Source organism: Elgaria multicarinata, chromosome 6 (genome assembly GCF_023053635.1).
Source record: "Elgaria multicarinata webbii isolate HBS135686 ecotype San Diego chromosome 6, rElgMul1.1.pri, whole genome shotgun sequence".
Lineage (NCBI taxonomy): Eukaryota > Metazoa > Chordata > Lepidosauria > Squamata > Anguidae > Elgaria > Elgaria multicarinata.
The window spans coordinates 73,073,720-73,101,046 of NC_086176.1; the positions used below are offsets into that span (position 1 = coordinate 73,073,720).

A 27,327-nucleotide genomic window follows, 5' to 3' on the forward strand; every position below is an offset into this window, starting at 1 on the left:
GTTTGTTCTAGGGCTCAGTGGCAGCCACATGTACCACACATACTCCACAGCATTAACGTGGGTTATATTATGACAGTTCACACGACACAACTGTTGTGTCATGCGAACTGATCCAATAAGAGAGACTCCTAGAAAATAAAGGAAACAAACCAAAAAATCCTTCCACTGTGAACCAGATGGGAGAACAAAATAAACCTTACAATGAAGGATGTATTCTATCTGTCATTTATTAACTACAGCACACAAACATTTAATCTTCAGCATTTCAGTAGAGTTGATCTTGAAAAAGTATGATAGTTTAAAAACAGTAAGAAAATACTACACACTCATATTTTACTGTTATCAATCTTAAAACTTTTTTTTCAACATTTAAAAAATGATATTCAAAAGCCCTTACAACTGGTAAACATGTTGAATGCTCTTCTTTGTCTCCCCTCTGTCATTCTGGGCAGCTTTATTAATCTCGTAAGCATTATAGCCTAGAGTATTGCTTTCAGCAGGGGTAGGAAACCAAGGGGAATGATATTTCTTGGATAATGGAGAACCATACGAGGCTTGGGATATGCTACGAATGACAAACCCATTGCAGCAACTGTTTTCAAGGAAAAGCGTGTGTCTAGGAAAAGAACACTCTTTCTGTAGAATAGCAATGGAACAGGTTCAAAGTTCCTGTCAATGTATCTGTTTGAGGTACACCTGCATGGTTGCCTCCTGTGATCTTGGCTCAGCACTTATAGGAAAGAAGCACCCAACAAACTGGTAAATGTATCTATCCCCAATGATCAACATAGAGTATTCCAATGGCTTTTTCTTTTGTTCCTTTTCAAAGGCATTGCTGCATGTTCTTGAAAAATGAGCAAAATACCTTTATCTCTCATTGATGTACCACATGCTCAAAGCATCCACTAAATTGTTCCACTGCATTCACTAAGAACCGAAATAAAGCTAAGACTGCCAAGCATGAAAGAGCGATGTCTAATCCTGCCAAGCTGGCCTTTCAGAGGCCTTCATACTCTTGCTTCTGCGAAGAAGCTTCCCCTTCTGCTGAACAGGGAAACCATCAGGCCTTTCCAGTTTCTGCTTGGAGGAAGGATTGATAGACTCTTCCTTTACAATGGAAGCATGCTTTAGCAAGAAGCTATGTCTCTGCGGAAGAATTGTGGATGTGGAATTAGGTTCAGACCTTTTGGAGGAAAGTACATTCACGACACTTGCTTCTGTCCTTTCCGTCCTGCCTTCTTCAGGCTTTGGGAAATGCTGGCTGGCTTCTGCTTTCTTCATCTTCTGTTCCCTTAAATGTCGAAGAGTTTCTAAGGCCTGATCCAATTCTGTTTGTAAGGTTTCCATTTCACTGGCTGCTTTATCCCGTTGCTCCCCACAGGCTTTGAGTGAACGTTCCAAAGACAGGAAGAACTCTTTCCCGAACCTTGACAGGGCCTCATCACCTTAAGAGTAAATGAAAAGAAAGTAGGGAGCTAAACTCAACCATTCATGGCATAAATCAACAGTTGTTTTTTGGGTGTTTGAATGCATAAGTATAGTTTTAAATGGGTTTTAGTGGTAACCTAGTTCATCCAAATGAGCTATTTATACTGATCCAAGAAAAACTGAGACTGATATCACAGTGCTAGGGAACCCTCCCTCAGTAATTTGGGAAAAGAGCACATCATAGTCACCTTCCATTATCAAAAAATAAAAGGCAAAAATGTACTGGCCAGAGATTTTGTATTACAATGATTAGAAGCACCTTGATGATGGAATTTGCCAATTTTTATCTTCTACTGGCAAGATACGAGTCATCCCTTACAATAGGAGTGGACAACCTGTAGCACCTTTGGATCTGCCTCATGCCTAACCATTTTTGACCTCACTCACTGCATGGCAATTAGGCTTTCCCAAAAATCTTCTTATTTGCACAAATGAGAGCTTTTTTCTTAAGCCATGCAGTTGAAATGGGGGGGGAGGGGTCCTAGCAAGGGAAGGGTTAACCCTCTGCTTGCACAGCTACCCTCCCCTCACCCCGAAAACCCCCACATGCAGCAATTAGGTCTCACATGAATGGAAGCTTTTTTCTAAGCCCAATTTTTGTGCAGAGAGGGTGATGTCTGGCAGGGATGTGAGGGGAAAGAAATAAGGGTGGAGAGAGAGAGAGAGAAGGAGGGAATGAGGGTGGCAGAAAGAAAATCGCCCCATCCACATTTGGCTTCAGCCCTGCCCATGGATTCTGGCTCCACCCACCCCTGGTTATGTGGCCCCTGGGAAATTTTCCCAAAGGAAATGTGGACCTGTACATTAAAAAAAAAAAGTTCCCTGTCTTACAGTTACCAGACTATGACCTGATCTTTCAGTTTTGAGCACAATGGGCCACAACAAAAATTATATATCTACTTTCAAATTGAAACAGTAAATCAACAATATAGAATAATTGTAAATATAAAATTAAGGAACCAAATAAAAGACGGACTTTACTACTTGAGAACGTAATAAGTATACAAAAACATAACTTTCTTTTCCATGCTGGATTTGATCATCTGTGGGTCTACATACATGAATGCTGAGTACAGAACACCTCTAGTTCCACTGAAAACAGTGGAATATACTTTTGACTAAACGTGAATACGATTACATTTTACAAAAATAAGCGCTCTCTCCAGAATGACATCAATTTATCTGAACCTTACACAGAAAATAAGTGAACAATGTGAGACTTGGGCACAAATAACATAGTCAACTTTGCTATATTAAATTTCGCTGACACACAGCCAATTGTGACACAGGAATTGGGTCTTGGGTGATTTTTACTTGCTTGGGTTTTGTTTTGTTTCATTCATATATTCTCCAGTCCTTGAGAAGAGGGATAAAGACATTTTTCCAATTTGCAAAAATTAATACTTAATAGGAAGGAAAGGAAAGGAACCTCTCGTGCAAGCACTGAGTTATTACTGACTCTTGGAGGGACGCCAGCTTTCGCAGACGTTTTCTTGGCAGGCCTTATAGCAGGGTGGTTTGCCGTTGCCTTCCCCGGCCATTATTACCTTTCCCCCAGCTAACTGGGTACTCATTTTACCAACCTCGGGAGGATGGAAGGCTGAGTCGACCTGAGCCGGCTGCCTGAAACCAGCTTCCGCTGGGATTGAATTCAGGCCGTGGGGAGAGTTTCAGCTGCAGAAACTGCTGCTTTACCGCTCTGCGCCACACGAGGCTCACTTAATAGGAAGGGTTAGCAAAAACATGGAATGTAAAAATATAAATTGTATTTTCAGCATCTGATGAATGCCTCTCTGTTTTCCTAGACTAGAAGTCAGATGTCAAGAAGTGTATCAATGTTTTAAAGTAATTCTAATCATGACCAACGAATACAATTAAATTCCTTATTTCCGTGTGCTTTGTAAAGGGGGAAAGGCATCAATTCAGGCATTACTTAGGGATACATTTTATTATATTTTCACAAAATAAAACCTTTATGCCTCTTATATATGATAGCACTGTTCAGTATCTGCTGATGTTTTACAACACCAACTGTAAACATTTAACTTCATTGTTCTTTGTAAAAACATACCAAGGGAATAATAACAGGTTCAGATTAACAAGCCACTGGGATATGGCAGAGTGCTAACTTTGACCAGGGAGACCTGGATTCCCTGCTCAGCCCTGATGCTCACGGAGTAACCTTAAACCAGCCATAATCTCTCGACTTAACCTACCTCACAAAGCTGTTTGAGGATGGGAGTGCAAGAAAGAGAGCCATGTCTACCACTCCTGACAGAAATTGTGGGATTAAAATAGCAAGGGCTTCATTTTCATACATAGTAAGAGCAAACTCAATTTTCTGGGTGCCAACGCTAATATTCCCAAAAGGGTATTATCTATAATCAAGATGAAGGTATTGCAGAAGTACAAAATCATCTTTAGGTGTTTTTTTAAAACAACAACAACAACCACCCACTAATATTTTATTGTCTTATGAATTGTTGTAAACTGCCCAAACAGCTTTGGCTACTGGGTGAGATAAAATAATAATAATAATAATAATAATAATAATAATAATAATAATAATAAGAAGAAGAAGAAGAAGAAGAAGAAGAAGAAGAAGAAGAAGAAGAAGTAGAAGTAGTAGTAGTAGTAGTAGTAGTAGTAGTGGAGACTCAAAATGAAGCCCAATAAGGGCTGGGCCTGCTCACTGGACACAGAATGCTGACTAATGTACATATACGACAGGGATGGGTAACTTCAAGAAATCTGGAGGTCAAATTCTACGCTCTGGGCTCCCCCAGAGGGAGAAGTCCAGCTACCGCATTGCCTGTAGTGGAAAGTAATAGGTAAAAAAACACTATGGTGACTTAAAATGCCATATTTAGCTTGAAAGCAAGCTGTATTTGGAAAGCAGCTAAAACTGAGCACATTTGTGCCTCCACTGTAAATTTTGGCCAATTTTTGGCCACTGCACCACAGTGTGGAGGAGGCAGCAATGGTGGCTAGATACCCTGGTGAGCCAGTGCCTGTTAGCATAAACAATGACAAATGATATAGGTCAACTTCCTATGTAAGCCTATTTCAGGGAAGGACCATAGCTCAGTGGTAGAGCACATGCTTGCTTACCAATGGTCCCAGGTTCAATCTCTGGAATCTGCAGAAGGGCTGGGAAATACTGATTGACCGCTGGTTGGCTATTGTGTGAACAGAGTGCTGGACTAAACGGACCCTTGGTCTGATCCAGTATGGCTCTTCTTATGTACTATCTGAAATCTTGGAGAGCCACTGCCAATCAGTATAGACTAGCCTTACCCAACATAGTGACCTTCAGATGTTTTAGACTATAGCTCCCAACATTCCTGACCATTGGCTATGCTAGCTGGGGTTGATGGGAAATAAAGTCCAAAACATCTGAAAGCCATGAAGTTGGGGGAAACTGGCGTAGACAAGAATAGAGCTAGATGGTCCGTTGGTCTGAACTGGTATAAAGTGGCTTCTTTTGTTCTTAGAAACAACAGTAATTAATTTAGAGAAATCTTGGTTCGCTTGCTGCTTTTTTGCTCAACTTGATAAATTGAAAGTTAACGGAGAAACCAAAAGCCAAATGCTGCTCTGGACTTGAAATAGGTAAAAGTATTAAATTCTATATTTAACCAAATGCTATAAAAAGTTAAGGCTACTCCAGTTATAGAGGGTGGCTAAGAACTGTTTTCTTTCCATGTCTTTTTAAAAAGATGCAAGACACCAAGACAAAATTATCTTTGCATTCTTTAGCATCCCCCCGTTTTACTAGCAGCATTCTTACCTTCACGCTGCTGATTCATTGGTGGAGCCAAAGTTTCAACTGCATATTGCAGCTGTTCCACATTGTTTCTAAAAGCAGTGAGAAAGTCTCTCAAAGCAGCCTCTGAAGCTTCTGTTTTAAGTTTTGTGTAAGAAGAAAAAACATCTGAAAGAAGAAGTGGAAAATAATAAACTATACCCTGGAGACTTGTATAAAAATATAAAGTAGCCACAAAAAAAACATTCTTGAATCGGAATTGTTTTCAGTATATTCAGTACCTATCAATATTTAGAAACTAGATTTTGTTCATGCTTCTATCCCCACATACATACTTACCTTGTAATGGTGAACAAAGAACCATGGCAACATTATCTTGAAACGTGTGATATGCTTGCTTTATCCCGTCGAAGATAGCTTCAGTGTACTTAACTTGGAGATTATAGAAATTTCTGTGAAAATTAAGTTCAGCTTGCAAAGCAAGTATCTAGAGGAGGGGAAAACAACTAAATGTAATCCTGATTGGCATCTGCAATGACCAGTTATTCATATTGACTCAATTTACATGTCACACCAAACCATGGTTTGCAAGCCTTAACTGGGGCAGGGGGCAGGAGTTGACATCCAAACTGACAACCATACTCTGCAATTGGCCAGCACACCAGAGTGTGAAACCACAGCTTGAAGCTGTATTGCAAACCAGTTTGTGCAATCTGTGGTTATTGTCACATCGGAAACAACAAGCTATGGCTTCAGCCATTGCTCTGCCTTCTAAGGCTGCTGTGCTATAGATATGGGAGTCCCACGTAGATGGGAAATATCAGCAGTCAAGCAGCCATCCTCCTGACAGCCTTCGGCTCTGTCTCTCTACCCAATGCCTTGAACAGTGTCTTAATGGCATCAGTTGCAGAGGCTGGTTGAAAGTTAAGCAATAGTAGCACTTGGGTTGGGACAGGAATTTCCCTGCCTAGCTTGCAAGTTTTGACAAATTAATAGCTTATATAGAATACAGCAGCTGTGCCTCTACTGGCAAAACCAATTGCTGCAAATCTCTTCTGGAGGTAGGGTAAACATCTGCAGTCTTGGGGAAATTTGGGTTTCCTCGTGATGCTGCCAATGCCACATTGCCTGTTGAGTGTCAACTGTACGAGAAACATACTATACGAATGGCATGGGATAATGGATAAAAATCACTGAGATAATGGATAGTGAAAGGAAAACACTAGAGTGGGGGAGAACACTAGAAGCATTCAAGAGGCAGCTGGACAACCATCTGTCAGGGATGCTTTAGGGTGGATTCCTGCATTGAGCAGGGGGTTGGACTCGATAGCCTTGTAGGCCCCTTCCAACTCTGCTATTCTATGATTCTATGAATACAAGCGAGAATACATATTGCTACAATATGCTAGGAAGTTGTATTCTGTAGCATGTAAGCATCCTGTAATGTGGGCTCATGCAAAACTTCTGCAACCCACACTTGACAGATCTCAAATAAGAATTCCTTTTTCTGAACAACATGAACTATGGAATGGGAAGGGGAAACGGCAAGGTAGGGTGGGTACCTTGCTGGCAAGCCAATAAGCCCTTATACATGTATTCCAGAATGCACTAGTAAGGGACAGAAACAGGAACAATGCAGAAAAAATATCAGATCAGGCAGATATGCGCTGGGTTATCAACCCAATCAAAAGTAGTCCAAACATTTCTCAGCAGGATGGCTGTCCAATAGCACCAGGTCAATGCACGTGGTGTTGCTTTGCCCATAGTACAGCAAGACAGAGTGGTTCAGGATAGCATCTGAGTAGTTCAGGAGTGACAGACAACGTAACAGTATAAACCACATTCCATGGGTTTCTTTCTAAAGTAGGGTTAGTACTTGCCAGTCTGGCAAGATATCTGAGCTGAACCATCCAAGGTTTTCAATTCTCCTTTTAGAAGGGGCTTATTTAATCCTCAAGGCAGCATCTCATTTTAGGCAAACTGGGAATGCTGTCAAATTAATATCTTCACTCTGTTCCGAGAGTATTTTATCAAACAGAGGTTCCTGGGGTGGACAACAAGTTGCTTTTTGGTTTGTTTTTTTAGTTTTAGAAATGTTAGGAAAGTGGTACAACGGGGCATGAGCATTCTAAATTCAATTCTGAATGACAGAAAGATCAAAGACCACATTCCAACAAATATTTGCCACACACACATGGCTGCAACATTTTCTATAACATGAAATGTCTACTTATGAAAAAGGATACACTGTGAATTATGCAGGTGGAATTTAATGAAGGGGTAATTTCTTAGCTATTGAGAAAATGAAGGAAGAACTGTCAAAATACATCCATGTCATTTTATGTTCCCCACTAAGAGTGAGGATGGTCACAAGCATACCGCCCTTTCCCCACCGAGCAGAAACTACCTTTAAGTCTAAGGAAGACATCTCTCTGAACTTTCAAGCATGTTTTGGACTGGAGATACCCACAGGCCACCTTCTCTCATCCCCCACAACCACTTCACATAAATATATATTGTAGTATGAATATCCCATGACCTAGCAGACACTACCACTAATTAAACCCCCAAAGAGCTAGCAGGTAAATCTTGCCTTTGCCAAATATTTCTGATCCTCAGACGTAACAATATTGCCAAGAAAATCCACAAAAAATCATTAAATCTAGAAGGAAGTTTGAATATTTGCGTAGTCACTAAAAAAAGCATTAAACACAACATTTATATGAAGCATTTTAAATGTCATCCTTCACAGATTGCTTTACAGGTTTGCAAAATAGGCTTGTGTGGCAAGAATCATTTCTATTCTAAGAAATAATCTTTGCAACAGCTCCCCTGTTCCATGCTCCAGTTTGTACAGCTGAACAGAAGGAGAGCCAAGAGCTACAACAAAAATAAATTTCTACTTTTTAGAGTACAACTTCTTGCATGACATTTTTCATACATTCATCTTCAGTAGTATTCGTTCTGATTATGTTCTTCATGCTGCACACGGCACAAGATTAACAAAGTCCTTGACCCTGGATTAAGAGCAAGCACTAAAATAATATGAATGTAATGGGAAAATATGAATGCTTTAATTTTTACACGATTTGCTACTTTTACACTATTACTGACTTCCAAGTAGCAGCAGATAAACAAGGAAAAATGAAGGCACATTCTTTGCAGAAACTCATTAAATGCTCACTTCCTTGCCCCCTGAGGGAATCCAATAGCCCACGGAAAAATAAATATTATGAAACGGGCCTTAGACAATTTTGACTTCAAGACTTTTGGCCATCTGTAGCAAGATGTATTGAGCTAGCTGCCAGATTATCTTAGTGACCTAATGTACTTTCCCAGGCACAAGATCAAATTGTTCCAAGATGAGCTGATTGGAAATGAACAATGAGCAGCAGAAAAGAACAAGTTGGATCCAAAAGGTTGTGTTCCACAAGGCATCTTCTGCTCAAATGACTGATCTGCACCTTACACTAGAGCATTATAACAAAAATTAAAATTAAACTCAATGGTGTTCTTCTGCTTGTGCAACCTCTTGCACAAGCAGAAGAATTCAGAGTTGCTATAGAATCTTTTATAGTTCTGCATTCTTGAATACATTTTTGCAGAACAGTGCTAGCAGCTGTTTTCTATCAGCTTATAGTTCTTTGATTCCAATTCACTGTCACCTGTTAATTCCTTCCAGTGGCTGGACAATGCAATAAACTGAAATTATTATAATTCCAAGGCAGTCCAGGAGTTATAGAGCTGGATTTTAATAAATGGGCCCTTCATTCAAAGTCCTACCCCAGCTATGGACTCATCATTTTTCTTGGTGTCTCTCAGCCTCAGTTAAATTATTAAAAGCAGCTGTAGTAATAGAAATATTAATGGGTAACAAGGCAGTGTCCAAGTAAGGTCTGAGTTGCTAAAAAAATGAGGTTGTTATTGTTTCAGCACGATTTTATTAATGTAAACATTTCTACACTGTTTCTCCCTACACTCAAAGCAAAATAACATATCTATTAATCAAAACATGACTTCTTTCCAGGATAGAAGGAACTCTCTTATGCTGTATCAGAGCATGGATCTATCTACCCTGGCACTGTTTATTCCAAGACAGGCAGTGGCTTTCCAGGATCTCAGGGCAAGTATTCTTCTCAATCCTATCCAAGATCCTTTTATCTAGGGATGACAAGGACTGAATTTTGGGCCTTCTTTCTTATATAGCATGTGCTCCACCAATGAGTTATGTATGATCCTCCTCCTTCAAAAAGAATAAAGATTACTAAAAACGCAATTAACTTAAACCATAGTAGAAGGTAGTAAAATTCCTTAATATAAATATGACAAACTCAAAACTTTAACTTCATGAGCCTCCCCAATGCAAACAAATTATCTCAAAAACAGTGTTAAATGTTGCATCAGCTACAATGGCACATTTGTCTCACATGTTTTGACATGGAGCCAGAATGCAGTTTGCAGATCTTTCTTCCTCCACACCCCAAAAGACAAACATACAGTTACAAAGAAGAAAGGCTTGTACTTAACTAAAGCTTCAGTTGAAATAGGAAAAAAAGTAATGTTTCCTGGTTTGGCCACAGCAGTTGCCACTGCCAAAGAGACAGCAGCTTGTCTCTTCAGCAGCAGGAACTATAATAGAACCAATCAAGGTTCAAGATGCCAACAGTGTCCCCTGTATTATGTGTATGTTAGTCTTTTAGACAGTTGCCTGTATCTTGGAGAGATTTTCATTGATCTGGGGCAGCCTCAAACCAGATGCTCAAAGAATCCCACCAACAGACTGTTGTCTAGAAGAGGTCCATTAAATTACAAAACATCTGGTAGGGCTGTGCAAACTCAAATTTGGAGAGGTTGATGCTGATGCATCATTTAAAAATCAGATGAAGAGATGATGTGAAAAGACAAGATCATAACTGGAGGTTCATTAGCTAGAAAAAGGCAAATGCCAGCTCGAATTGATCATGCTTTTAAGAAAATGACCTTCTAACAAACAGACTTTTGCTTAAACAGTCCGCAAGTTCCTTAGGAAGAAATTCAGTTAGTAGCTTAACAAGAGCACTATCTAACACTGCCTGTGTACCAATAGGACCCAACAACAGGTTCTTAACAAGGCAGGGCAGCAAAGCTCACAGAAGGAAACTCTGTTCAACTGTCTCACTCTGGAAATAAGTGTTTCGGCTTGTTTCCCATATCGCTTTAGGATGCACAAACTTCCTGCTGTGCTGGCAGTCAGTCCTGCTGGTGCATTGGCAGTACTGAATTCTTCTCTAATAATTACTAGCAAATTTTAGCAAAGTTCACAAAAATATATTAGAACACGACTTACTGTTTATGGCAGAGGAGTGCTCTTGTTAAATTTTGCCTTTTGCTCCATTTACGTTTTCTAACGTCTCTTGATTATTTTAATAAACCACGATTCTTGAAATGGGTAGAAAGAATGAGGACATCTCCAAATCATATTTACATTTCTCTTTTAAGGGAATGGCTGGCCATTTTTCTGTGTGCCTTAAGACCGGGCCATGAATAGCAGTATTCATAAGCTCCCATTGTACAGACTTGCATGAAAGCCACAAAAATGGCCTTTCCAGCAAAAATGGAAAATAATGCTTGCACAACCACTAGACAATTTGACAAAGACATCCTAACCTTTATCCATTAGCAATTTCTTAAGTATAGTCTAAAGAAAAACTGGCTCAAAACGGCAAAGTAGGTCAAAAGCTAGTTTTTAAAAAAGAAAAGAATGCGAAGCTTCAATAAACGTCCCCATTTCCTCACCTGTTGCATTGCCATTTGCCTGGAATAATTTTGAGCCTTTACCAGGGCTTCTACTGCTCTTTTAGCACGTTGCTGAGGGGCACCTTTGGGGAAGGCTGGAAGCGTTGCAAGCACATTCTCCACAGTAAACTCCTGGCTCAAGGAACTCTCCAGGATTTCCTGAAAAACATTTGGAAAAAGTTCTAAAACAAACCACTTCAACAGAACATTTTAAGAGAGACACCACATTTCTTTCCATGAAACATGTGGAAACATAAAATCCTCCACATGTAATGTTAGCTACAGAATACGTTGTGGGATGGTGCTTACAATTATTGCTTTGTGCTGAAGTTGATAACCACTTAATTTACATGGGATCCAATAGTACAGTTAAGATGGCTGCCACTATGCTCCCCCAGCAATTACATCAAAAGCGTATTACGAACAGTAGAAGAGACAAAATCGCAAGCAGCAGCAGCAGCTGCCATATTATTTCTAGCGAGTCAGTTGCCACCTACTAATTACAATGATGCTCAATGATTATGGAGTTGTATGGTAAGTAATGCGCAAAGATACAAGTTTGAGCTTGATGTGGGGTGGTGGTTATTTGCATACTAGCTGATATGCCCGGCGTTGCTCGGGTCCATGAATGTTTATAACATTAATTTGATAAATAATAAATTTCTCTGCAACTTATTCATCTTTAGGTTGTTATTTTTAGTTTGGTTGAGTTAGTAAATTGTTTGTTAGAATAAATGGGAAATTGTGTTAATAAGAACTGCATTTTAAATTAGAGCTTTGTGACAAACCACATTTTTGTTTTATCTGAAATGCCTACACCTCCCATCATGTTTTGGCCAGAGCAGCCGTCTAAGTTTCAAAAACAATCAGGACACACAACACCCTTTCTACCAGCTAAAAAAGATGCAAACCTACGAATATGTTTTCAAAATATACCCAGCATTGCCCAGATATCTGAATAACATATAGCAGGGAAGCAGAGCTCAATGGATGCAGAGAACTATTGTATGCATGTGCTCTGAAATTATTATTATTATCGGGGGGGGGGGGGGAGGAAATCAGCCAGGCCACAGAAGCGTGTGCTTCCCTCAGTTTCTAAGAAAACAGCGACATCAGGACAGAGTGACTTTGAGCATGTCCAGAGTTTGGCTGTTATATCTAGTTATGATTTTAAAACCACACATGGCAGGTGGGAGTAGGCACCACAAATGGATGCAGCCCATTTATGTGGGTTGTTTCCTTTTATGCGGAATTGGGTTGACTGCTCGAGACTGACTTTAGGAATCACAGTGTCTGCCAAAGGCAGTAAGTCTGGCCTCCCACCCAAGGCATGCTGGGAGTTCCGCCCAAGACATGCTGAGAATTGTAGATGTAAACCTAGGTTTTTTATTAAATTCTTTAAAAATACTTAAAACCCCAAAATTTATGTTTTCAGGTTTTGCCTGATCCATGTATACCAAAACCTGTCTGGGTGAACATTATTAGGGCAGTACCATATGTGGAAGTGGGTAAACATTTCAGGACATACGTGACACACACATACTTTCTGCTTTATAGGTAGAGATTAGGCTATGTGCATGCATGTGTTTGCAGTTTGAGATTTGACCTGCCATTTGAAATAAATCAAGCAGTAATTAAATTGGGAAATTATGTCCCATTAAATACTGATGATATCCAAAGTATTTTTTCTAAACATCAAATTGTCAATCTTCAACTGGTGTATATATGCTTACTGCCTCTGATACTGGAAGACTGCAGAAGAATTTGTAAATACACAAAAGAAATCTTGGATGGATTTCTAAAGTATAGACTGGATTGCAAGAATGACAGTTAATATATGAAAGGCCATGTACATGATAGATTTCATGAGTAAATAAAAAGATGAAATGGCTCTCTCTGTCTTTCTCAATGGTGAAAAACTTTTGACAATGTAGAGTGAATTTATTTGTTTAAAGTTCTGAAATCCTTTGGGTTTGAATGACCTTCACAACCTGGATAACATTTATAATAGCCCAAAACCTCATTTAATAGCAAACAGACAAATATCCACTTCTTTTGACCTAACTAAAACATACCAGGCAAAGCTGCATTTGGGCCAGCTTTACAGCCATTAGCCATGATAAAATAGTAGAATAAAAGAGCTTGCTATTAAATATATGAATAAAATTAGCATGTACATAGATGATATTGTATTAATAGCCTTTGATCCAAAAATGTATTAAAAATCAGTTGTATAGAAAGGCATAAGAGGCAAAAGAGCTGAATGAGTTAAATAAGAAAATAACGAAATATTGGAAATAAAAGCATAAAAGAGCAGATAAAGGAAGAAACAAATGGAAAACACAGTTGGATTTAGTTTCACATATTTTTATACAGCATCTTAGTGAAAGGGGTAAAAAACCATAGGACTTCTTCCACATAAGGAAATCAGCTTTGAATTTCAATCCGTTTCACTGCAGCTGTATTAATTTGGTAATGGATTGTATTAACAATCCACAATGTGTATGAAATTTGTGTAAAATTGAGCAAGCACTTCTTGGCATCTCTGTATAGGCAATATTATGGCTAAACAACTGTTCATATTCAAAAGAAATTCTAACTTTATTCTGTATTCTTAATAGGTTTAATAGTAGTTATAAACTTATTAAGAATACGGAACAAATATAGAATATGGCACAGCCTAAAATCAATAAGGGCTTAAAGTAATAGACAACCAAGAATTTCATACAGAGTGAGGCAATCTGAAAGCAACAGGGGTCCAAAGATATAAAGCCGCCTTGAGTCCCAGTATTGGGGAAAAGGTGGGAAATAAATAAATAATAAGGTTGTGATAGCCTACAGTGAAATTAAGATAAACTGCTCAAATCCTACATGTTTTTTCTGTATTTTTAGATTCTGATGTATTTCAGTACTTTTACATTGTGATGTATTTACATCTTTTTAAAATACAAACTCTGATCTGAGTGTGGTTTGAAAAACTGGTAATTGGTAATAGTAACATTGTCAAATGCTTTATAATATGATTGCAAACTGAAAAATGCAAAGGTTCCTATAGAAAAATGGATCCAACGTTGGAGGCAAGGATGTTGTATCCAATGCTGTGAAAGTGGATGTTTGTTCACACCAACAGGAATTTCCACCTCTATTCAATTTTCAGCAATTCTCCCTTCTCAATATAGTCCACCATGCAATACCTCAGGTCTTTCCCAAGGGGCCATGGATTTTGGGGGTGCAAAGGGAGCTGCAAAGAGGGAGGAAGCCCCATTGCATGAGTGAACTTCCACTTGAGCAGCATTGCTTACTAACCAATATACTCATGCAAGTATGGGAATGTCAGAATTTTTCCTTGAATGTGATCAAAGAGAATTTATTTAGGAAATGTAAGGCAATATGTCTCCACGGCAAAAAAAATGGGATGGGGGGAGTGAATCATAATAATGTAAAAGGTAACAATATAGTAATAGAATGGATTTGCTAGAAATTGGGTGCCTTTAGAAATGTAATGACAACTAGTTAAACATTTGATGCAGATTACTTTTTCAGTGTCATGAACACAATAATTTTATTAACTTGGTCTGTTATGAACTCAAGGATTCATGATCTTTTTATGATCTTTTGAAATTTATGATCTTTTGAAATTAAAAAAAATGGGAAGTAATCCCATAGAGGCAAAGGGTCTCTATGTATGGAACCTATTACAATGAAAGGGGGCATGGAGAAAGCTGGGGATTCCCTGCACACTACTGTGAGACAAGAGTAAAGTGTAGTTCTCATGTTCAAGAAGTCCAGCTCTTACTGCATCCTCTCCAGGGGGAAGTATATTTATAGAAATAAGGCTGTCACAGTTGCAGGGCAAGAGAGGAGCAGGAGAACCAGACTGAGGCTTGTTTCTCAATCTACAACAGTAAGCAGAAGATACACAGGCACTTTGTCTCCATCCTCTATTCTGTCTACTAGGTAACAACGACTCACCTGAACTTCCAAGAAGTTGCACATTGCTTTACTGCAAATTAAATGCTACTTTATACTTTGTATCCCATACTTTAGACTTCTTGGTAGTTTCTATTTTTTTCATTTTACAGAAACTAAAGGACAATGAGCATCATCTTTCATCGTATCTTTGGTTTTCCGGAATGTAGCTAACCAGATGAAAGTTTGAGATCCCAAACAGCAGAAAGGCAACCACTATTTATGTCAAAGCAAAATAGAGAGAAATCAATGGGCGGAAGTCACTAAGATTCTGGGCAAATTCCTACGTTCTCTTTTGAGCTTATATTTTCTCTGCCTAATCCTGCTTACTGTGCAGAAAAAAGCTGTTGCAAAATGCAAGGTCCTATTACATTTTTTACCAACATGCTCCTGGCTGGCAGCATGAGGCTACTTATAAGTGGTCTTGTTATACAGAAATATAATGCTGAAATTATAAAAGATATCATGCTTTGCAAATGCACCTTTCTCAATGGTAAGGAACATGGTGCAGGGATGAGATAACAACCAATGTGACAATTGTGAAACTCGTCCTGTAATAATGTCCTGGTTCTGGGCCTCTCATAGGAATCTGGTTGCCACTGTGGTAACACCGTGCTGGACGAGATAAGCCTTTGCTCTGATCGAGCATAGTACTTACGTTCTTAAGTTATGTCCTGAATAAGAATAACCATTTCACTTCCTCCACACATTATAAGACACAGTAGAAGGTTCCGATGTACTGAAAGCATGAAATGCAACCAGCTCGGAGTGCTGAGAATTCTATATAAACCAGTAGCATCGTTCAAGCAACGCTTGAGCACCTTTTATCAACTTAGGTTGATATACCAGCTACTCCCTTATCTGGACAGAGATAGCCTAGCTACAGTTATCCATGCTCTGATAACCTCTCGTTTGGATTACTGCAATGCGTTATACGTGGGGCTGCCTTTGAAAACAGTCCGGAAGCTTCAGCTGGTACAAAACAGAGCAGCCCATTTACTAATAGGGACTGGCCGGCGAGATCACATTACACCAGTCCTTTTACAGCTTCATTGGCTGCCAGTCCAGGTCCGGGCCCGATTCAAAGTGCTGGTATTAACATTTAAAGCCCTAAATGGTTTGGGGCCAGGTTATTTGAAGGAACGCCTCCTCCCATATGTACCTGCCCGGACCCTAAAGTCATCCTCAGGGCTCCTTCTCCGTGAGCCCCTGCCAAAGGAAGTGAGGCAGGTGGCTACTAAGAGGAGGGCTTTCTCCTCTGTGGCACCCCGGTTGTGGAATGAGCTCCCCAGAGAGGTCCGCCTGGCGCTTACACTGTACTCCTTTCGTCGCCAGCTGAAGACCTTTTTATTCTCTCAGTATTTTAACACTTAATTTTAACTTAAATTTAAATTTCTGTATTTTAATCTTATATCAATTTTGCTACGTGGTTTTATCCTGGTTGTGCTTTTTATACTGTATTTGTATTTGTGCTTTTAACCTGTTGGTTGTTTTATTATGGTTTTAATTTTTGTGAACTGCCCAGAGAGCTTCGGCTATTGGGCGGTATAAAAATGTATTAAATAAATAAATAAGCAATGATCTGGGACACTCAGTGCAGTGGTGCTCTATCTTCCCTCATCAACAACACTTTAAAGTTCAAGGCACTTTACAGTATTTATCTCCCAGCAACCCTATGTAGAAAGCTAGCACTAGCGTTTGTTTAAAAAGATAAAAGCACTGGAGCTGATCCATCACAACCTGCAACTTGCTGCCAAGCACATCCATGGCTTAACATTTGAACACAGTCCTCCCCTATCCAAACCCAACACACAAATACATTGGACCTATGAGTTTTAATTTGTATGCTTCATCAAAGCATTAAAAATCACCATTTAAACAGGAACGTCTCTACAAGCCATTACTATGGCAAGTTACTGCCATCTACAGACCAAAGTAAATAGCATCTCCCTCACATCTGGTATTTTGATCTGTAGGAGGCAGCAACCTGCATGTTCTTTAACCTTTTTATTTCATATTTTGAGCTTTAAGTTAGAGATCCGCTGCCCCTACAAATTCAGATTTAATATTACTAATGTTTGATTTTAGTAGATAATTTTGACTTTCATGTGAATGCTATATTATTATGCAATCTACACATGGTGCCATATGGCATGCCAGTGAGTACTCTATCACACTTGAAGGAACAATGGAATCTGCTATTCAGTGTGTCCTTGACCATCTTTCCAACAAAAATTAAGTATTTAAATTTGCTTTGGCATTTTTATTCTGATGGGGCAATATGTCGCTGCCTCTTGTAATATTTTACTGTCTGACTGGTTATTGTTTTTAATTTAGGTACTAAAGATAAAGTTTAAAAAATAATTGAAAACAAGGTATTTGCTTACAAATCCTATCAGTAACTAATCACTACCCTTATGAAATAAAATTGAAGCAGGACAGCTAATGTTCTGGAATTTCTTTTGTTGTTCTAAGGTTACTTGCATATTGTCTGTTCTAGTACAGTTTTTGCTTAGGCTCCAAAGCAAAATAAGGAACTAAAGTTGGTTGAAACACTAATCTGTCAATATATGATAGCAATCAGTGCATATAAGCATTACAACTATGCAAGTATATATAATTAAGACAAACACAAAAGGTGATTTGGTGAGCATACATTTGTTATCAGTAGGTAATTGCACAATGGTCAATTGAGATTATGTTATGCAACCTTAAGGATCAGCCAGTGGATTTAAGGTTCATATATAAATAATTAAACTAATTCATCAAACATATATTCGCTTTCTAATTGGAGTCATGAAACTCAGGGAATATTTGGATTTTTCCGTAAACTGCCCAGAGAGCCCTGGCTATGGGAGCGGTATATAAGTGTAATAAATAAATAAAATACATAAAATTTAAATGTGCATATCTAAGAAAACCTTAACTTTAAACCTTTGTTAATTTGGACTCCTGTAGAAATCAGGTGTTTGTTCCCTCTAACAGCAGATTATTTGTTTTAATCTGTTTATACCTTTCAAAGCTAGTTTCGTTTTTAAAAAGCTGATATATATTTAGGAAGAAAAAACTTTTGTGCTTGCTTGAGAGTAAAATAAAACCAACATTCTGTCCTAGAGACCAATAACAAGATCCATTGATCTTATCCATCCTAAGCAGAGTAATAACTTCTTGAACGGAGAAAGGTTGACAAAGCATTATTTTCTGGAACAGTTATCATGTTAAAATGGTTATGCTGCTTTTGATAGATACACATGATATATCACTTGCTTAAATGTGAAAACACAATTCTTTCATTTATCTAAAGCAAAATTGCTTCTGGTGCTCTCTGGTGGTACTTGCCTGCACACTGAATTTCTATTCATTATTGTTGAGGCTGGTGTTCCTGAGAACGCATTAACAGAAAAGCTGCTAGAAATCCATGTCTCACTGGCTCAAGTAACCAACACAGTGTCATTGTTTCCTTACTAACCCCAAAGCCTATGTTGTAAAAAGGGAGACATTCATTTATTGAAACCCAAAGCATTTCTTGCTCCACAGGTCCAAACCTCCTTGCAGATCTCATTTGAGTTATCGCCAGAGTTTTCCAAAGCATCCGTAAGGAATGAAGCCAAAATCTGGATGTTCAGACAGGTATGGGAGGCAACCAAGCCCAGAGCTCTTTAACCTTGAGCTATTGCGGTATTTCTCAGGTTCAGTGGCTATTAAGGTGGATGCGGACACGCAACTACCAAAGTTATTTTTTAAAAAACTGCCCCAGACAGGGACCGAGGGGTTCAATAAAAGACAAAAAGCAGGATAGGGCGAAAGCTTGGTCCTATGGATGGAAACTGATAATTCCACACTGTTTCTACTTTGGCAATTAAGAACTTACACACACAAATGCACCCCTTGCGCTTTCTCTCTCTCTCTCTCTCTCCCCCACCCCAGTACTTCACAAAAACAAAAATAAGTTAAAAGTGAGGCATGAGAGAATGCAAGTGACAATCCCGAGTGCCAACTCTGATGCACGGAGAGCTCATTTGTTATGCCATAAACTGAAAATGAAGATAGCTAGACACAGACTTTGTATCATCTGCGAAAGCCAGAATTATGCAACTGTGAAATTTTGGTACAGAATTGACAGGAAATGCAAAATACAGAGAAGGTCCCCCTGCATTCTCTTACAAGACAACTTAGCTGAGGCAGGAGTCATAGAGGGACAATGGATATTAACAATGTTTACTAACCCTAGGGATGACCAAATAGGGCGGCAGGAACACTTACTTTTGTGAGACACATTTAGCATATAGCTTTCTTTAAACACTTATGAGTTATCACATCTAAGTGGTTTATCTAATGGTTCTGCTGTGATGCCTTACAAATACTCAGATGATTCTCATATATGCACAATATTCTCATTTTAGATTTAGTGATCTAATTCAATTGAGGGATTACAAAGTAGTGTCCAAACAAACCACCCCTGAGTAATGAAAAAGTTCGAAGCATACAAAGCACACTGGGCACAAAATTGAAGAGTAGGCTGTCAATCCACACTGCACTGCCCTCTATCAAGATGATATGGGGATAGGATTCAGGGACCCATATCTCTGTTCTCAAATGGGCTGGAAATTGCCAGGGGAGTTCACACTTTATCCACATTTGAGAACTGAGCAGGTAGATTTGATAACTATGTATGTTTCATCTGATTCTTACACACAGAACTGATTTGCAATCTCTGGATGTCTGACTCACATTTGACAATTAACACTCAAGTAAGAAATAAGACTCAACACCCAATGTACCAAGAGCACAAGCAGTATTACAGTTGCTTCCAGAGATTCCAGCAATATGAACAAGTTGAAGTTCTTGAATAAATGAATGAACAGCTAATTTCCCTCTGTCTGCTCAATTCTATATATGAGTGATATAATGGAAAGTTCTTTTATAGCACAATTTAGACAAATGTACAGAACAATCCAATGGGCGTCAAGGAATCCTGCTACAACACTCTTATCAAACTAGTGTCAGAAAGCATCAGCTGTCAGTTACTAATTTCTTTTCCTTTGGTTCTTGCACTCCCAAGAGAATAGGCTTATTCATGTGACCAGGAAAACCCCTTTCTCTTCACCTCCATAAGAAAGAAAAACCATAAAAGGTCTACTAAATAATTCATCACAGCCACCCACTTACCAGTATCTCACTAACCTAAGGCACTAAATGTCCTTGCTTACTAACACCATAAATAACTGTTCACAACCCTCTAGAGAAGGTTAGGTGCTTGTGTTCTCATATAGGACGGATATTACATTCAAAAAACAAATTAGAGATAATTAGGCCTGCATCTATGTTAATTATTCATTAATATATTGGTTTCTAGATCAGCTGATTCAGGCAAACAAAGCTATTTCCAATATACAGCCTCAATTCTAGATGATGCCAGAAAAATAATATGTAAAAATAACATTAAAATAATGTAAGATTGTAGTATATAAGATTTATATATAATATAAATTCTACTATAAGAGATATGTGTTCCTAAAACATAATGAGAAATTCATGTCCTTTTTCAAAATAATTTTAAGGTTACTTCAATAAAGATAAATAAATAAATAATACAACCATGTGTTTTTAAAAGCCACTACATAAAGATACCGCTCCCTGCTCCAATATATGGAAGGAAGTGAGGCAGGTGGCTACTAGGAGGAGGGGCTTTCTCCGCTGTGGCACCCCGGTTGTGGAACGAGCTTCCCAGAGAGGTTTGCTTGGCACCTACATTGTTTTCTTTCTGTCGCCAGCTGAAGACCTTTTTCTCAGTATTTTAATACCTAATTTAACTTAGGTATTAAAACTTTGCTGTTTTAATCTCATAATTTAACCTATATCGAATTTTGCTGTGTGCTTTTATCCTGGTTGTGCTTTTTATATTGTATATTGTATTTGTGTTTTTAAGTTGTTGGTTGTTTTTATGTTCTTCATGGTTTAAATTTTTGTGAACCGCCCAGAGAGCTTCGGCTATTGGGCGGTATAAAAATGTAATAAAATAAATAAATAAATAAATAAATAAATAAATATTGATATGGGACCCTTAACCAAAGTAGATTCTGTAGAATAAGAGGAGTGAAGCTCGAGCAACAGCTATGCACCTTGAACTAACTCCAGTGAAGGAAAAATGCAAACATCATCTAAATGTATCCAGGCAAAATTGATTGGTATGTGTGTGTGTATGTGTGTTGCTGAATATCATTCACTGGTGCATTGCATCTGATTCATTTGGTGTTTATGGTACTGAAAGGACTTTGCATGAACACAATCTTTAGCTCAAACCTTTGTAAGTATATTCTGTGCTATGTCAATTGCAGGCAGAGAGAAGATTTAATAGGCACTTATATCGAGCTATCCCAATCCAGAGATCTTAAAGTACAGCTGTTGTCTGTATGAATACTTCTCCCTACTAGGCAGATGGTTGGTATAATTAGTTTCGACATTACTAATCACCTACAGGGAGAAGGAACATCAGGTGGCCAAAATCAACCTTTCCCTCCCAAAGAAGTGGTCTGTCATATTTGTATGCAGCTGATCCTCCAAGGGTGGGTGGGTTACCTAAGGTTCTCTCATCTTATTCTCACTAATGTTTTTGTGGTATGTTACAGTGAAAATGAAGTTCCTTGTTCCTTCCTTGACCTTTGCTTACATGGGAGATGTAAGTCAAAGGCTACAGCAGACCTCAAACAAGAGAGAAAAGGGAGTTCTTCTTTTAACAATCATGCGTCTATCAACTGCAAGTTGTTGTAAATCTGGAAAGCAAAATATATTTTTGGTTTAGAAAGAGCCATGCTGGATCAGACCAAGGGTCCATCTAGTCCAGCACAGCTGTCAAATAGGGACTCACAAGCAGGACACGGTGCAACAGCACCCTTCCATCCATGCTCCCAGCGACTGGTGTATACAGGTTCACTGCCTTTGATAGGCTTACCGCCTCTGATACTGAACCCTAATCTTCCTCCTGAGCAGAAAACCAACAGACGAGTGGTCCCTTTGCCCCCAACATCTATGCTTTTCTTAATAAAAAGCCCCTTTCCTCAGGTTGTAAAAAGAAAAACACCATACAGACTTGCTTCTGAATTTTAACACAAAACACTAACACTCTTGAAGCAGTTTCACTGCTTTGCATCCATCACATCAACAAGAATATCTTCAAGTAGCAGCTCCCAACGGATAACTGATGCTCACACATTAATTCATACAAAGAAAAGTTATTTGCATCTACTTTAGATTATTATTCCTTCTTTTTAATATGTGCAGATAATTAAACATCGGAGGATACCAATCTGTATATGAATCTCATCATTTCTAGATCCATCTCAGTAATGCACAGTTAACAGTCTCTCATTGCTCCCAGAATTAACAACACTACTGACTTTTGTTGTAAGACACAATGGTGTTTAATACCCAGCAACTCCAAACCTGAGCCTTGGAGATAAACTAGTTACACAGATTTGTGTTTAACAAAGCCCCCAAACCTGAAGAAAGCTCCCCTGCAGAAAAGCAGCTTCTGGAAGAACGCACTTAAAACAGAGAAGTGGCAAATGGGGGAAAGGGATTCAATCCTTTCCCCAATGGCCACTCTTCTGTTTCAGAAAGCTCCACCCATCCACCCACCCACAGCTGCTTCCCCATGGTGATCTAAATGCATGTTTTCTGTATTTAGAACGCAGGAGGGGGAAGCAGCTTTGTAGACTGGAATTTAAAAAAGGAAAGAGCCAATGTTTTTTTCTTCATTGGGGCATAGTACTATGTGTTGTGCCCCTGATAGAAGGAAGCCTCCAAACTTGGAGGCAGTGGGGGAGGAGCGACGGAGACAAATTTGCCTCTCCATCCTCCTTTTGTTTTGTTTTCCTCTAGACAGGCCGCTGAGCCTGTCTAAAGGAGGCATACTGCCAGGGGCAGGGCTGGGGTCAGAGAGGCCACAGGATTTTTCATATCCTGGCCTCTCTTCTCCACCTCTCCATCCACTGAAACCACTTTCAAATGTCTATGTGACCTCAGAAAGCAGGAACCGCATTTTGTTTCCATGGTGGCAGCGAGGCGGCAGGGGAGGAATCGGATTTTGGAGTCCCTCTACATTAAGTTGAAACAGTTACACTTCACCCTTTTCCCCTGGAAAAGGCTCTTGCTAAAACTACTCCTCTGACAGCCCATTCCTTCCAGTGAGGCAGCTGTTAAAAGCATTTTGTCAGTTAGATGTATACTGGAGTTTTTAGAAGTGTCAAGACCATTCCTATACTTACCCTGTGATAGGAGCACAAAACCATTCTAGAGATGTTGCCAGAGGGTTGGATGGAGATATATATATATATATTTCTAAAAGAAGGTATTCTATAATTCATTTGCTATATCAGTTTCTCAAGGATATAATTTGACAATGTTAGGAAAGGTTTCTGCGGTTTCATAAGTCACAGCAGACAGACATCAAGGGAAGAATCTTCAGACTCCCCTTATTTGTACTCATTCAGGCCTCTAAACCTATGGAAAGTTCTGAATATGCTGTCACATGTTCAATTACATATGTCGTTGGGAGGACACATCTTGTACCACATTCCCTCAGAATGTTTAGCCTGAAAATGCCCAGAATCCAACGGGGAGATTACGTCCCCGCCGATTATCCTCACCCCACAGTTTCTGTTGTGCAAGTTCTAGGTCCCACCAATTCCACTGCACAAGCAGGACCCACCACTCACGCAACAGAGAGTAAGCGCTTCCCAGATGAAGCCCTGAAAAAAGCGGAAACACTTGTTTCTTGATCCAGACAGTCAGCAGAGCTCCCTTAAATGAGCATATTTGCTTGTTTCTGGAAGTACTAAATCTTGTTTCCGCAAGCGGTGGGTGGTGCTTGCAGAAAGGTATTGGCAGAGTACAAGAGAATTGGTGGTGGTTTAAGCGCCCTGCCGGATTCTGCCCGTTGTCTGGAAACCCTAACAGAAAAAGAAACCTCCTGTACAAGATCTAGCCAAATCACTGAGGCCAGACGACATCATCAACAGAGTAGAATGAAAAGGCTTCAGAAGTCCAAGAGTACATACAGGCTTGTAGAACTTGGAACTGGCAACAACCAGGTGCGTTCCTGTGACAAAAAAAAGCCTATGCTTCGCCAAAATTAGACACAAGGGCCAATATACATCAGATGCTCAGTGTTCAGTTTATTTAAAAGAGGTCTGCAGGACCTCTTTCAGCTTGAGGGCCAAATTCAATTTTGGGGAAGCTTTCACAGGCTGTATTCCAGTGGTGAGTTGGTGGGAAATATAATCACTCAGCACATTCCATAATAAACCATTGGGCTTCGCTGTTGTTGCGTTCCTCACTCCAGACAAGAAACACAGGTGGACAACAGCAGTGGCGTCAGCTATGGGGAAACTTAGAGCCCCCACCCAACTCTTGTTGATTCTGTCATAATACACTATACTCAATAGAAAATTTTAGCTGATTGCAGTATGGGCAGGGGGATTGGTGTTTACTACTCTGAGTGGCAGCAACCCGCCAGTATTTATTTATTTCATTTATTTAATTCATTTCAATACCTTCCAATAGCCGAAGCTCTCTTGATGGTTCACAACAACAACAAAAACCCCAAAATACAACACAATAAAATACAATATAAAACTTTAAAACTACAGTATAAAATAAAAATAATAACCAAAGTAAAACCTAACAGCAGTGCAAAGGTTTAAAATACATTAACAGATTTAAAACAAGAGAAACTGAAAGACTGAAATGCCTGGGAAAATAAGATCTTCACCTGGTGCTGAAAAGAGCACAACGTAGATGCCATTGTCTTAGGCAGGGGTACTTTTATTTATTTCATTTGTACCTCACCTTTCCAGCACACACAAAACATGGCACTCAAGGTGGCTTTTCATCATATCTAAGGCTTATTTTTCATGACATGCTGCCATTTTAGAATTGGGTGAAGCCCAGCTCCTTCCTGCATCAGTGGGGAAATATGAGAAGCTGATACTGCAATTCTCCCCATGCAAGAGTGCCCCCCACATTCTGGAAATACTCTGGCATGGGAGGAACCAGGCTGCAGTGTCTCCCAGGCCACTAGTGTAACATATGGAGGAGGCCTAAATGAAGGACCAATTCAGACTGACTTGCTAGGCATCAAAAAGCAGTTCCACACCTGCAGACACACAAAGAAGTCTGTGTGCCATTTAAATTGATGATAAATGCAAGATACAAGCAAACTGATTTATTTCATTCTCTCTCTTAAAAGGAAAAAACGGACACCTTCTGTCCTTGGCAAATAAACAGGAGTGAAGAATTCATGACAGCCAGAGGCAGACTAGGCCTTTATTATGCATAACTCGGGGAATGTAGTGTTTTGGGCCACATTTAAAATGCCTTTGAAGCAGCTCCATTTCAACACGCCAGATACAACACTCACCCAAGGTGCTGAAGGTACCAGAAGCGTCAAAGTGAGCAAATCACTGCAACATTCCTCCACAGACCGATGACACTGAGCTACATGATTTATCAGCCGAGCATAAACAGCAGTTGGTAGGATGTGATGAGCTGCCTCAGAGGACGTCTGTCCTGGGGCAAGCATGAAACTCAGATTTTGCCTCATGGCAAGCAGGTGTCTCCACAGCTTGCTAAGTTTTCCTTCCAGAGCGCTCTGCGAAAACAAAACAAAACACACAGAAAAGGTTAAGACAAGAAATGGTAAACACTGGGGAAAGAAAAACAAATTAATTATATGCCAGGTGAAAGGACACATGCCCTAACTGAGCACCTGCAGGCACCACAGTGGTTAGGCTGACATTTATAAAACCATCTCCTGGGAACTTCAGTGGAGACATCAAACTCCACGCATTCTGCCGTCCCTCCTCCACCCCTCCAAGCAATCTGTGGAGAACATGTGTTGAGGGGGCATGATCTGACAAAGCATAAAACAAAACAAATTGCCAGACTTCTAGCTTCTTAAAACAAATAAGAAAACAGAGATCAAAGCCATCCTCCTAACAGGGATGATTGTTTTTCCAAAAGAACAGAGCTAGAGTAATAGAAAAGAAAGGGGAATTTTTTATTTTATTTTTTTTTAAAATCTAACTTCTAAACAGAGTATTAGAAACGCATAAACAAGAGAATGTTTATCTTCTACCTACCACAGAATCCTGTGTCCTTTTCCTGTTTAAACCTTTGGCCAGCTGTACTTGCAATGTATTGAACAGCATGTTTTCATTTAGTAAAGATTAAGTAGTCGGTACTAAGAACAAGGGCTTGCTTTGAAGCAATCAGCATTAAACATTAACATGCATAAATGCTAAGGTAAGGGAAAAAGAGAATGCACTATTGTATAACCAAAGAACACCAAAAATTAGATTAGCATGTGTCCTGAGAATATTAGACCAAGCATATCTATTCAAAACAATCTACCAAGACAAAAACGTTTAGATGTAAGTGTTCATGCAGATTTCTGCATAATGCACAGTTGCTTGAATGCCACAACATGAGTTATTTCTCTCATCTTTTACGTGCAATTTTGAATCCTTCAGTTTCATTCAGCACTCATTTAATGTCTCCAACAGTTACACATAATTATGCATTTCACAGTTGATATTATTCTATACTTCACATAGAGACAATTACAAATGAAAAACAGATTTCTACTTCAAGAATTCTTTGCAAGCCAGGTGTGTGCACTCTCACACACACTCTCACACACAATTATGAGAGGCAATTAGAAGTAATTTTACTCCAAACAGAAAGCTATAGATCACACAGGTTTTGCAGAATTAAAAAGGAAGTAGACTTGTTGAGCCCTGTCCCCCAAACCAAGTAGAAAACGGCCGCGTTCGGACATGATAGTCAACAGTGGGGTAATAATCAACTCAACAGTTGTTTATCTAGGGAGTACTCCCCACACAACATAATAATCAACCGTGGTTGGATTAGGATCAGTGTTGAGTTGACTATTAGTCCATGCTGAGTTGACACACTCATCCCCGCCCTCTCCACCTCCCTCAGTCCTCCTGCTAGTATCCCATCAGCCATTGCTGCTAAAAAATCTATCCTGCCAGCTGGACTAGTGCACTGCTCTGACCACTCTTGCCTTGTGACTCTGGCTGACAAAATAACCAACAGTGCCCTCCACACAACACAATAAACCACAGTGGTTCAAATAGCCAACTCTGCACAGCATTGGTCATTTGCGTTGGTTATTTCAGCCAAATAACCAACCATTGGTTAAAAAAGACTCCCGCCACAGTGGGTTAAATAGCCAACCCTCAACTATTTAAACCACAGTTTGTTATTCTCCCAGCATTTTAACAGTCTATAAATAAATGTTAACT

At 39.3% G+C, this 27,327-nt stretch overlaps 1 protein-coding gene across 1 annotated transcript in view; it reads right to left on the reverse strand.

The window, feature by feature from the left end:
- Window positions 1-219: 219 nt before the first annotated feature.
- The window catches only part of LOC134400294 (uncharacterized), a 66,904-nt gene continuing 39,796 nt past the window's right edge, over window positions 220-27,327 (reverse strand). Inside the window, exons 8-12 of the mRNA XM_063128613.1 lie at window positions 25,419-25,649; window positions 11,030-11,188; window positions 5,594-5,741; window positions 5,279-5,422; window positions 220-1,445 (exon numbers count right to left, since the gene is read on the reverse strand). Of these exons, the coding sequence (XP_062984683.1) occupies window positions 976-1,445; window positions 5,279-5,422; window positions 5,594-5,741; window positions 11,030-11,188; window positions 25,419-25,649 (1,152 nt within the window). The 3' untranslated portion in view covers window positions 220-975. The remainder of the gene's footprint in view (window positions 1,446-5,278; window positions 5,423-5,593; window positions 5,742-11,029; window positions 11,189-25,418; window positions 25,650-27,327) is intronic.